The sequence below is a fragment of the Salminus brasiliensis genome, chromosome 1, assembly GCF_030463535.1.
Source record: "Salminus brasiliensis chromosome 1, fSalBra1.hap2, whole genome shotgun sequence".
In the NCBI taxonomy this organism is placed as follows: Eukaryota; Metazoa; Chordata; class Actinopteri; order Characiformes; family Bryconidae; genus Salminus; species Salminus brasiliensis.
This window is the reverse complement of record NC_132878.1, coordinates 51,727,157-51,738,870: the sequence shown is the minus strand read 5'-3', so window position 1 is coordinate 51,738,870 and position 11,714 is coordinate 51,727,157. Positions and strand designations below refer to the sequence as shown.

General features: G+C 41.3%; 1 protein-coding gene across 1 annotated transcript; it reads right to left on the bottom strand.

Annotated features, from left to right (window-relative positions):
* Positions 1-1,325: 1,325 nt before the first annotated feature.
* On the bottom strand, positions 1,326-11,486 carry LOC140557579 (flavin-containing monooxygenase 5-like). Its single transcript, XM_072682129.1, has 9 exons — positions 11,371-11,486; positions 9,149-9,288; positions 8,837-9,025; positions 6,782-6,947; positions 5,778-5,920; positions 4,667-4,863; positions 3,668-4,023; positions 3,407-3,479; positions 1,326-2,246 (listed from the first exon to the last, which is right to left on the bottom strand). The coding sequence occupies exons 2-9, from the start codon at positions 9,278-9,280 to the stop codon at positions 1,817-1,819; spliced, it is 1,686 nt and encodes a 561-aa protein (XP_072538230.1). The 5' UTR covers positions 9,281-9,288; positions 11,371-11,486; the 3' UTR covers positions 1,326-1,816.
* Positions 11,487-11,714: the final 228 nt, after the last annotated feature.

Here is an 11,714-nt window from a genome sequence, read left to right as displayed (position 1 = left end):
GCTGAGGCTGCAGTGGACACAGGCTCACCAAACCTGAATAGCTGAAGGCAAAATACAGCCTGGTCTGACGACTCTTGGTTTCAGCTGCAGCACACATATGCCAGGGTTTGGCATTACTACCAATCAATCATTACTTAAATTCCACAGGCTATTTGAGAATTGTTACAGAGGAGAGGATGTGTTTCCAGCATGGTACAAAGCAAAAAGCAAAGCAAAAGTAGCCTCAAACTGGTTTCATGAACATAAGAATAAGTTCAGTGTTCATCAGTGGTCTTTCTAGACACTGTATCTGAATCCTATAGAACACTTTTAGGAGGTTGCCGCATGAACATGCTCCTGAACAAATCTGCAGGAATTGTTTGGCATAATTAAGGAATTCCTACCCTCTCAGAGAGAGCAAGACCAGTTATGCTCAATGGGACTCCTGGTCATGGATGGCTGTGGCATCACAGCAAATCAAGCCTGCCATCTCCTGATGATGGGGCCAATTTATACATGGTTGCACACGTAGATGCTTTCAAAATGGAAGTTTAATAACCCCCCTGAAAGATTTTCCACAATTCCACCATTGGGTATCAGTATTAAGAAAAAGTAGTATGGTCTCTTGGATCTCATTCTTACGTATTGTTACTTAAATTCAGTAATAACTCAAAGTAAAACCAGCCAAAAACCAGCTTAAATAAAATGTTACTGGGTAAAAACAAACTTAAACAAACAAACAAACAAAAAATCTCCTCAAGCACAGCAGTTGCTATGGTACCTCAGGTTGTTGCTAGGTGGTCATCAGATGGTTGATGTGCTTCTGACTAGTTAATATGTCAAATATGATTATTGCCAGGGTGGTTGCAATGATACTGCTTGGTGTTAGCTTTGATGTGCTGAATGGTTGCAATGGCATTGTTAGTATACTAGTGTGATGAAAAAAAAACCCAAGTATATAGTTGCTATATGCATTAACATTGACGTTCTACACAGGAACACCATCCCTGATCATACCAGACAATGGGATAACAATGCTTTGCAATGCACACTATAAAAAGAAACAACTAAAACAGTATATGGAAAACTATTATTCAAATAAAACAGTTTAATAAGTTTTATTCTTGTTTGGAGGTGAGTGCCGATCTTTCAAACAAATACACAGACAACCATAATCAATGTTTCTGCTAATATATTTTTATTTTTATGTTACTACATAGACAAAGATTCTCACATACACATACAAACAGCCTCAAATAAGTTCTTATTAAAATTGTTTGTGTTTCACTGAAATATGTACAAGGAACTATAATTGCATTAAAATAAAAAGACACTGACTAAGAAGGTTGGAAATGGCTTAGAAATTTATTCGACAAATTAAAATGGCACACAAACATAAAACAAATTCAGTAGGTATCAACATCTAAGGCACTTGCTGGTCAGGCATTGATGATGCTCAACTTCAGTATCTCAACTTAATTCTATTGCTAAAACATGAATATGCATATTCTCCTTATGAAGTAATAAGGCTACTGAGAGTTCCCTAGTAGACAAAAAGCAGCGTAATTCAAAATTAACCCAAAAGCATTTCTCAAAAAAGACGACCAAGAGCTTGTAGGAAAAGTGTAAAATGTGTTAATAAGGACCATTAAGAGTTTAGTAGTCAGGGCTATTAAGAGTTTCATATAGAAATGTTAAAAGGAATTAAATGTCATGTAATTTTACCAGATGACACCCCTCCACTCTTGCTTCCTCAACCTAACAGCCGTCTTCTATATATCACTCCCACAAGAGAACAATCAGCCCTCTCGGAGGGGTCTGGAGGCAGTTGAGGTGGTCACTGCTTTGACATGAGTCGTGGCAGATAACTTGTTACTCTGTCCAGGAGGGGCGTGAAGTCTGGAAGAACTCCAGCCAGGTTGGACCCGGTGTAGTAAACAGCTGAGAACACGGCAGCGGCTGACACAGACAGGAGTAGAGGAAGTGAAGAGTAGTGGGACTCCTGGACAGGAGCGCTGCGGGTCTTCATAGGCTGGGTCACACGCTCCCATTGGGTGTAAATGGCTTTGCGAGCCCCATCCCACCGGCCTGGCCCAAACAGACGATACTGATATGGGGTGCTGGGACCGAACAATACCCTCCAGCCCAAACCAGGATCCGTTAAGAAGAGCCAGAACAATCTGGGATGCACACCCAATTGTCCAGCCAACTCATCCATGTAGGGCAGGTAGTCTACTTGGATGGTGTGTCTCTGAGAGGCCACATACCTGAATGAGGATGGCAAGAATTACGCTGCAGCAGAGGGCAGTGATGTACATGATATACAGGCACTCTATATGACTAAGCACTAGAAGGAGTAGAAATACATTCAAGGTCCCAGCATACTGCTTGGGATAAAAGACGTGGTCTTTTAATTGGCCTTTGCAGCTGTAAACTTCACTAATTGTGAAAGTATACATTCTCAGATGTTTATAAATGATTTTGGAATAGTTTAGGTTTATTATGTTGCACAATGGGTAATGATCCCAAGAACCACCTCAAAGAAATTTTGGTCACAACCTGAACAACCTAAGGCAAATCTGCCAAATAAAATTGGTGGCAATTGCTACCAAAGTTGCTATTACAGCAGAGGGTTGTTCCACTAAATAACAGTCTGAAGGGCTGATGACTTTTTCAGTTTTTACAGAATTTTTACATTTACTTTTAGCATATTGTTTTGAAATAAAAATACTAACTGAAACAATCTGTGTGTCATTTGTAATTTAGACAAATGTGATGACTTTGGCAAGGCCCTGTAGATATGTCTAAGTTGTCTGAGTTGAAGTAAACGTCACTGACAACAAAATACACTGAAGTGACGTTTACTTCAACTCTTGGGGCTTAGACATATCTTCAGGGCCTTGCAAAAGTCACTAACAACAAAATACACTAAAGTGAGCAGAGACTTTGCTAAACATGCATCAATTAATGAATTTGAGGAGTTATATTTTTGTATGTTCAGCATTGCGGTGTAGAATAAAAATGGGAAAAAGTTGGAAGTGCAGACTGAACCTGTGAATTTAGAGTGTAAACTGTCTATGAATATACATTCTTGCATAAACAACTATGTAATATATAATGTAATTGTGTAATTATTATTTAAACTCAAATCTAAAGGCTTAACCCCAATTGATACCTTAATTATTCATTAATCAGGGTATATATTATTAACCAATAATAGTTTTTCATTTTAAGCAACTACCACAAATTATTTATCGACTATTATGAAATTATAAAATTGTGTGTATTTGTGACCTGTTTGTGATCTTTAAGCTCTTTCTCAATACTCCTATGCTTTTATTCTCTCTACAGCAGCAGTTGGACCAGACAGTGAACCCACATCTTCCAAGACCAGAACTGGGTCATGCCATAGGTAACTGTTTCTTACCTTTTAGCCATTTGCTCCTCCTTTGCTTTGATGTCTTTCAGCATTTTTCCCGTTGATGGAAGCTTAAGCAGTCCTACATGACACCACAAAACAACAACAGTCATGTGCAGTATAATCTACATAACATGGAGCGGCCATCCTACTACGGAAAAGCCACAGCCCAGTCAAGTAATTGGGTCACTTATTCCACAAATCTCACAGCTCACGATGAAAGCATACTGAGCTGGGACATCCAGCAGGCTAAGTCACTCACTCACTCACCTTTGAAGACACGTGTGGCCCAGCGGGCCTGCATTTCAGAGATGGGCATGATAGCGCCCAGAGGCTGGATGAGGCCAATTACAGCCAAAGTGGACTTCTCAAGGCCTGGAGGGTACATATGCTTATACAGTGACGTCTTGTTCCCAGTTACAGAGACCACGTGATCGGGCAGAAAGGGGAAAGAAAAGGTATAGCCAGTGGCGAACACGACCAGGTCAATATTGTCCTCAACAGTGCCGTCCTCAAAGACCACGCTGGAACCGCGGAACTCACGCACGTTGGGCATGACCTTAACTGTGCCTGAGATAATGCGGTTAGGCAGGTCATCATTCACCATGGGATGTTGGCTAAGCAGTCTAAGGGAGAGAAATGGGGAAACATTTGCTCAATTAATGTGCATATGACATACCAAAGCTTCCACTACATTACAACTGTAAACCCACAGCAACAGACACATACAATTAATTAAAGCCCACATTCCTGGCTTAAAAAACAACAACAAAAAACAGAATTGCACACATTTCAGTTTAACTTATTTTAGGGCACGATAATGTTTGGGACATAGCAATGATAGCTACATTTAAAGCAGTCATGCTCAGTACTTTGTTGCAAATGTCTTGCATGCAATGACTGCTTGAAGTCTGAGATTCACAGACATCACCAGGTGCTGAGTACCATCACTGGTGATGCCCTGCCAATCAGCCAAAGCAGCCATCTTTAGCTCTTGCTTGTTTCGGGGACTTGATCCCTTAGGTTTTCTCTTCAGCATAAGAAACGCATGCTCAGTTGGATTTCAATCAGGTGACTGGCAACTTTCATTGCCATCATTGTTTAATTGGTGTTTTGTGAATGTAATGCATCCAATTAAAAACAGACAGTCTCCAACAAGGTTTATTTACTGTTACACTGTGCTGTTGAGAGGCTCTTTTATGACAATGTTGATTCTGAAATTTGCACTCTGAATAATTAAGGGAGTAGATTATAATTGAGTTACTGTACCTGTGTTTTGGCTGCAGTCCATACATTGCATGGTTGAACCTCATATTGAGTGCCTTCTCTCCAAAGCTGTTTATGACATTACGAGGCACAACAATCCGAAGCATTCGTTCAAACCTGCTAAAGACCATGTCCGTGGGAATGCCTTTATAGCCCACGCGATTCAGGATCCAGGAACCCCTCCTAGTGCTCAGAAAAAGCTGGAGAGACACAACACTTTTTTTATAACAACATGACATAACATGACATAACATAACATAACATAACATAACATAACATGACATACACACACAGCTGTGCACCGGCCTGAACATTGGTTTTTAGGGTTATCTGCTTGGACATATAATTCCAGGAAAAACCTTTAGGAAAAACCTTCAAGAGCAGCTGATTGAGTGGTCATTCCTTTCATTTTCATAGAAGTGCAGAGGTTGTTTAATTTTCAAAAGAACTGCCTTCACTTTTGCCCATATAAGTAACAACTGTTTATAAAAGAAAATTGGTTCTAAAAGTGGTTCTGAAATCGGTCATGAAGTACCACTCTTTTTCATGTTGTACTATGCTTTTACATACTACTCACCTCAATAAGGGCTTGTCAACTTGTTCATTAGTTGCATCAGGTGTGTTGGTATCAGAGAAAACTCTAAAATATTCAAAGCAATGGTACCCCAGACTATCAAAAATACTGTAAAATTCTCTGAAGCTGAGCACAATACGGCCTTCTAGGTTTGGCAACCACTGTTCTATAGCATCTTTCTCAGAAGCCTTTTCTGGCATTTCTTTTAAAAGTGTCCAGGTGTATTCTTCTGGACCCATGCTCTGGTTTTATGTTCTCCCATCCCTGATTTTCCCTTCCACCAGGTGGTGGTAGTGAGTGTCTCAGCGCCAATGAGTTTGTGAGACTTTGCTGAAGGCAGTCTGAGGTCTCATCTTTCTTTCCAGTGAGTGCTCACTGGTGCTGACTAAACACATTCATTACCTCAGACAAATGAGAAACATGTTTTACCTCAGCATCTTTTCATTCAGATACATTCAGTTCAAATACTCTGATGACGACATGTCACTGAAGCAAAACGTCAGCTTTACACAAGATTTGTTGCAGTAGTGCTGGACTTGCCTGCTTGGTCATCCTGCTAAGCTCCACTGCAATGTCGCCTCCTGAATTGCCAATTCCAATCACAACCGCTCTCTTGCCACGCCATTCCTCTGGGGTCTTGTAATCCCGACTGTGGAAGTATTTACCCTTGAATGTGTCCAGCCCTAAAGATAAGTGAATTATTATCCCCAAAAACTTGGAAACTGAGTGAGCACAACAAATCACATTTTAAAAGACTTTTCAATTGAATTACCCTTTATTAATTATTTATTATATTACATTTAAGATGTTTATTCATAACCTTGTGTGCCTCAAATGAAAAATACAGCATTTGCCAGCATTCCAAACCAAAGGTTACCTTTTAACCTTAGTTAAAATCCTGGCCTATGTGCTGGCTTTCTCAGAAGCTACTCTTTTGAGACCCAGGATGCTACAAATATCTATTATCTAATATCTAGTTCAATTCTTCTCCAGCAGGATGTCCTTGTGTGATCTGAATCAAACCAAAAAATACTTAAAAGGCAGTACTTATAACACATTATATGTGTGTATATATATATATAAGATATTGAGTGCGACATGATTGTTGGTGTCATATGGGCTGGAATGAGCATTTCTAGAATTGCTGATCTCCTGGTTGTTTCCAGCACAAGACTCTCTTTGAATTTCCTCAAACAGGTTTCCGAAACTGCAACACAATTATGCTTGCATTACAAATAGTATGTGTTTGACTTCTGTAGGCTTTATCCATTGTGCATAAAGTGCACCACTCTACCACTGCCTATACATCTGATAGGAACACAGAGTACTAGCAAAGCCTCTGTTGCACCTGTACACCTACAGTCCAAAGTTCATTCCTGGGCAGGTGCCATGGCTCCTTCAATATTGACATTATGCAACATGGTGCAGTTAAAAATATAAACTGAAATGAACCCTTTATTCAGAGACTCTTTTATATCAGGGTTTTGGGTGCTCATCATGGTCCACCTAGGTCTACAATGTTAGAGCACAACTTGCTGCAATACCTGGGAAGTCTTTTACAGGAATGTGCGGGTGGCAGTGGTGTCCAGTGCACACCAGCACAGCATCAAACACATGTTTCTCTCTGTTCCCTTGGCTGTCCTCCGTCTCTATATCCCACTGACCAGAATGAGCAAAGTTTGGTCTTGGAGTGACTTGAAGGACTTTTGTCTGGAATTCAAAACAAAGTTTATGAATACACTCGATCTTCAACAAATGAATACTGATGGGTCAGTTGAATCACACACAAGAGGCGAAGTGCAACATAATTGGATACACAACATATTTCGAGCACTGCCCTAATCAGAAAGGTCATTGTGCAAGTACAATGTGGTACAATATGTGTTAATGTGTCACTCTCACTCCCACACACCTGATGTTAGAGCGTAAAAACAGCCTGTGGCCTCAATATACACTACTCACAAAAAGTTAGGGATATTTCGGGTGAAATTTCGGGATGAACCTAAAATGCACTGTAACTATTACAGGTGAACTTAATGTGACCTTCTCCAAACATTTGAATGCACATGTCCAAATGTTCAGTGTTTTAGTACTTTTTGCATGACTTGCTGTTTCTCCAACAAGGAGCTTAACGGCAAAATTCACAACAGGGGTTTGATCCATGAATCCACCAATACATTTCCTGCTTATATTAGAATTGGTATTTAAACAGTCCTAATCATCAAGCTGTTCACATTTTCACATCGTGAGACCAAGACAACACCTAACAATTGATCAACAGTACCTCGCCACTGCGAGGCTTCAAACAGGATATTCTCAGACGGAAGGGGCTATTGAGCTTAGGGTGTGACAGCAAGTCATCGGCAAATTGCAACAAAAATACGGAGAGACTGGAAGAGTCACAGAAAGGCATGGCGAGATTACATGGCCATTCGATAATTGCCCATCTCTAGTTTAGATAACAGTGTTAAAATCTGCAACTCCTGGTGCATTTTATCTGCATGTCAAAATCTTGTGTTAAATATTACGCATTGTGATAATATCTTTACCTAACTGTTATAAAATAGAGAGAAAGGCCCGTCTCCCTCCACCCATCCTCACCCTCTTCTATAGAGGGACCATAGAGAGCATCCTGAGCAGCTGCATCACTGCCTGGTTCGGGACTTGCACAGCCTCTGACCACAAGACCCTCCAACGCATTGTGAGGACAGCTGAGAGGATCATCAGAGTCTCTCTCCCCTCCGTCATGGACATTTACACTGCTCACTGCATCCGCAAAGCAACCAGCATCACACAGACTGTTCTCCCTCCTGCCATCAGGAAGAAGGTACCGCAGCATCCGGTCCAATATGACCAGACTTTGCAATAGCTTCTACCCCTAAGCCATCAGACTTCTCAACTCAACACAACTTCTGAACTGATGTAAATAACTTTACTACCTCACTGGACTACACCTTGCATAATTTGCACACTACCCCCAATTATGTATTATTCTCTGTCTGTTCTGTGTTGTGTTGTCTGTCTGCACTTGTTTGTGTTGCACTTGTGTTCTGTACGCACTGTGTCTATGTTGCACCATGGTCCTGGAGGAACGTTGTTATTTTATTGTATGACCTTGTGATGCCAGCATAAAATAAATATGATGTTAAATCAGTCAAAACCCTGCTTATTACACCCATCAGATACATGAAAGTACAGACCTAGAGCAATCACCCTTCACCATGGAGCAAAAGGCCCCCCAGGTACAAGCCATGTAATCTCTCACTTTATATCATCATGTAGGCTACAGTATTAGCCTACAGGCCTCCAAGCGATGCTGGCATTAAGGAAACTTTGAAGAGTCGACACTTCCAGATCTACTGAACTTGTTTAAGATGAGGAAATCACTGCTGCATGCTGCTACTTAAATGCTCTACTATCCTGATATAATGTCACCATAGCATGCATTTTTTACAGTTTCCTAACTTTTTGGAGTAGTGTATATTCTGACATCAATGTAACAATACAACATTATTCACAGTCTCCCACATAAATGATGGTCCTCTGCTCATCCCGATTAATGCAAGCGCAATCAATTAGTAATAGTTGGGTCAGCTCACCTTCAGGCGAATGTATGGCCAGAGCTTGAAGTGCTCAGCATACATGTGGAAGTATTCCATGATGTACGAGTTGTGCATGAAGTTTGGAAAATGGGCTGGAATGGGGTAGTCGCTGAAAGACATCATCTCCTTTGAGGTGTTGATGATCACTGAGTGGTAAATGCTGGCCCTGTCTTCCTCAGGATTCTCCTGCAAGTGTGGGTGAGAAAGAGGAGTGTCCTTGTCATTATGACACTCTACTAAAATAACAAGGCAATTTTACAGTCGCCCAACAGTAACACAGCAAGACCATCGATGATCACTTCACCTCACCTTAAACCTCCAGAGCCCTCCAATGTCATCACTGCTCTCAAAGCATACTGGCTCCAGCCCTTCATCCAAGCAACACTTAATGCAAGCCAGTCCAGAGCTGCCTCCTCCAATCACAGCCACCCACCGAGCCATACCGACACCTTTACAGGATAGAAGAACACAATTTATGAAGACAAGTACAAGTGGATAATATTTTGTGTGTTTTGCCCAGTTGTGAGAATACTGCGAGTTTGAATCCTGGCTATGATGAAAATCCAAGAGAGCATCACTGGCAGGTGTATATGACAGTAAATACCAGAGCTTTACTGTATTTATTGGGGTTTTGCCCTATATAGCAAAACCATGTTTGTAATAGTGATTTGTGAGTGTGAAGAACCTCCTAAAAGCTTAAATAACCTCTCATCTGATGTAAAGGTTCTTTAGCAAATAAAAGCTTTTTTTTTTCCACTCACTCATCTCTTTTACAAACATGGTTCTTTATTGAATTCTTTCATGGCATCAATAATAATAATAATAATAATTTTAAGATCGTACATATGCAGCATATTATACAAAAATGTGTACTGTTTACAAATTGCTACAGTAAGTTTTTAGCTTTGCTGTTAACTTTTACTGTACATTTGTAGTGCACTACAAAAGCCAGCATACTGACATACCTTAATATGTACTACAGCAGTGAGTGGTGGTATGCAGTCCAATAATTCTGAATGCCAAATGTGCGGTTTTGTCAGCTGAATACATCTAGGCATACAACCGAACTACAACTACAGCGTCCATTAAAAGGTTTGGGGAAGATGTTCGAAAGGATAGTTTTGAAATAACTGACATTCGTGAGGAAAAACACATCTGAAGTTCCTCCTGGCCCCATTTATCTTCCTGTAAATTCCCATTTCTAGCTTTCAATGTAACAATGTTCTCTCTTGTCCTACAGCCATGCAATCCCTACTCCTACTACCATGGCCATGCTTTCATCGACTTACTATACTAACCAGGTTTATTCCAAGAAGCAACACTACATTACAATACTAATGTACACTGGGCCACAGGCCAATACTGTATTGTATTATGACACATTTTGATATTAACATTACACAAAGAGTTATTAATCATGTTTAACTGAATGGAGTTCAGCATATTTTCGGTAATAATCACTGTACTAAGTATGGGATAGTGTTTAGATTAGTGCTTAATTATGATTAATGAACGTCCATGTTGCAGACTGGACAGGACTGAGTCACATGACTACACATGCAGTAGTATGTTTTAAAGAGAGCAGTACATGAACACATGCAGAATGACAAAAACAAATCCAAATAATCAACATGGGCGAGATTACACGGACAGTGGTGGCATCTGCCATCTTTTATGGAGTGGTCTGCTGGGGCAGTAGCATCTCGACGACAGACAAGAAGAGACTGGATAAACTCATAAAGAGGGTCGGCTCAGTCCTGGGATGCTTCTTAGACCCAGTGCAGGTGGTGGGAGACAGGAGGATGACAGGCAAGCTGGCATCCATGCTGAAGAACAGCTCCCACCCCATGCATGAGACTCTGGCAGCACAGCAAAAGGCCCCCCAGGTACATGCCATGTAATCTCTCACTTTATATGGCTACATCATCATATGGGCTATAGTATTAGCCCATCAGCCTCCATGGCTAAACGTTGGCAAGTCAACAGACAGGTCCAATATATTTTCAATTGATTAGTCTAATCAATGTATCAGACCACATACATACATGCATGCATTAAGGGCCTGCTCTACAACGCTCAATGGTATTCAGTCGTTCACAGCACACAACGACACAGCAGTGTGACACGTTCCAAGGGGTCCTCTATCCAACATTAAATACTGAGCTTTTATATGTGAAGCCCCTGAAAGTAGTTCCCTGAACAGCAACGACAGTTTTTCACACAAAAAGCCAAGTGTCCCCAAACTTCTGACGGCCAGCCTACAGGCATGGCGTAACACACACACAGCGATGCCATCCTCCTCAGACTCTTTCCCCACGGGTAACGGGCCAGTTCCTCGAGGGGTTTTCAGCGTGTCTGCGGTGTTGTCTGACGGTAAACGTGCACGCCTGTGATCGCTGACGTCACTGGTCACGATGTTTCTATCAGCACTGCGAGCGATGCTGGCATTCAGGAAACTTCCAAGAGTCGACACACACACACACACACACGCACACACACGCACACATGCACGCGCTTGCTTGCTTGCTTACCTTTCCAGATCTACTGAACTTCAGAGTAAAGATCAAATGCTGCTGAAGACTCTCTCTCTCTCTCTCTCTCTCTCTCTCTCTCTCTCTCTCTCTCTCTCTCTCTCTCACTATGACACGATCACTCTCTCTCTCTCCATTCTACTTGCTAACAGCTATAAAGGCCAAGCCAGGGACGAGGGCGGAGACAGGGAGGGTGGAGATAGAGAGCGAGAGAGAGAGAGAGAAGAGGAAGAATGGAGCAGAGAGAGAGAGAGAGAGAGAGAGAGAGAGAGAGAGAGAGAGAGAGAGAGGAGGAAGAATGGAGCAGAGAGAGAGATTATGCAATCATGGAAAAGTCATAAACA

Excerpts from the sequence above, each read along its gene's own strand:
- LOC140557579 (XM_072682129.1), bottom strand. The coding sequence starts at position 9,280 with ATGGCTCGGTGGGTGGCTGTGATTGGAGGAGGCAGCTCTGGACTGGCT. Across the intron at positions 9,026-9,148 it reads GAGGGCTCTGGAGGTTTAAG|GAGAATCCTGAGGAAGACAG; the intron begins GTGAGGTGAAGT and ends CCACACTTGCAG. Across the intron at positions 3,480-3,667 it reads GGCCACACGTGTCTTCAAAG|GACTGCTTAAGCTTCCATCA; the intron begins GTGAGTGAGTGA and ends GGTGTCATGTAG.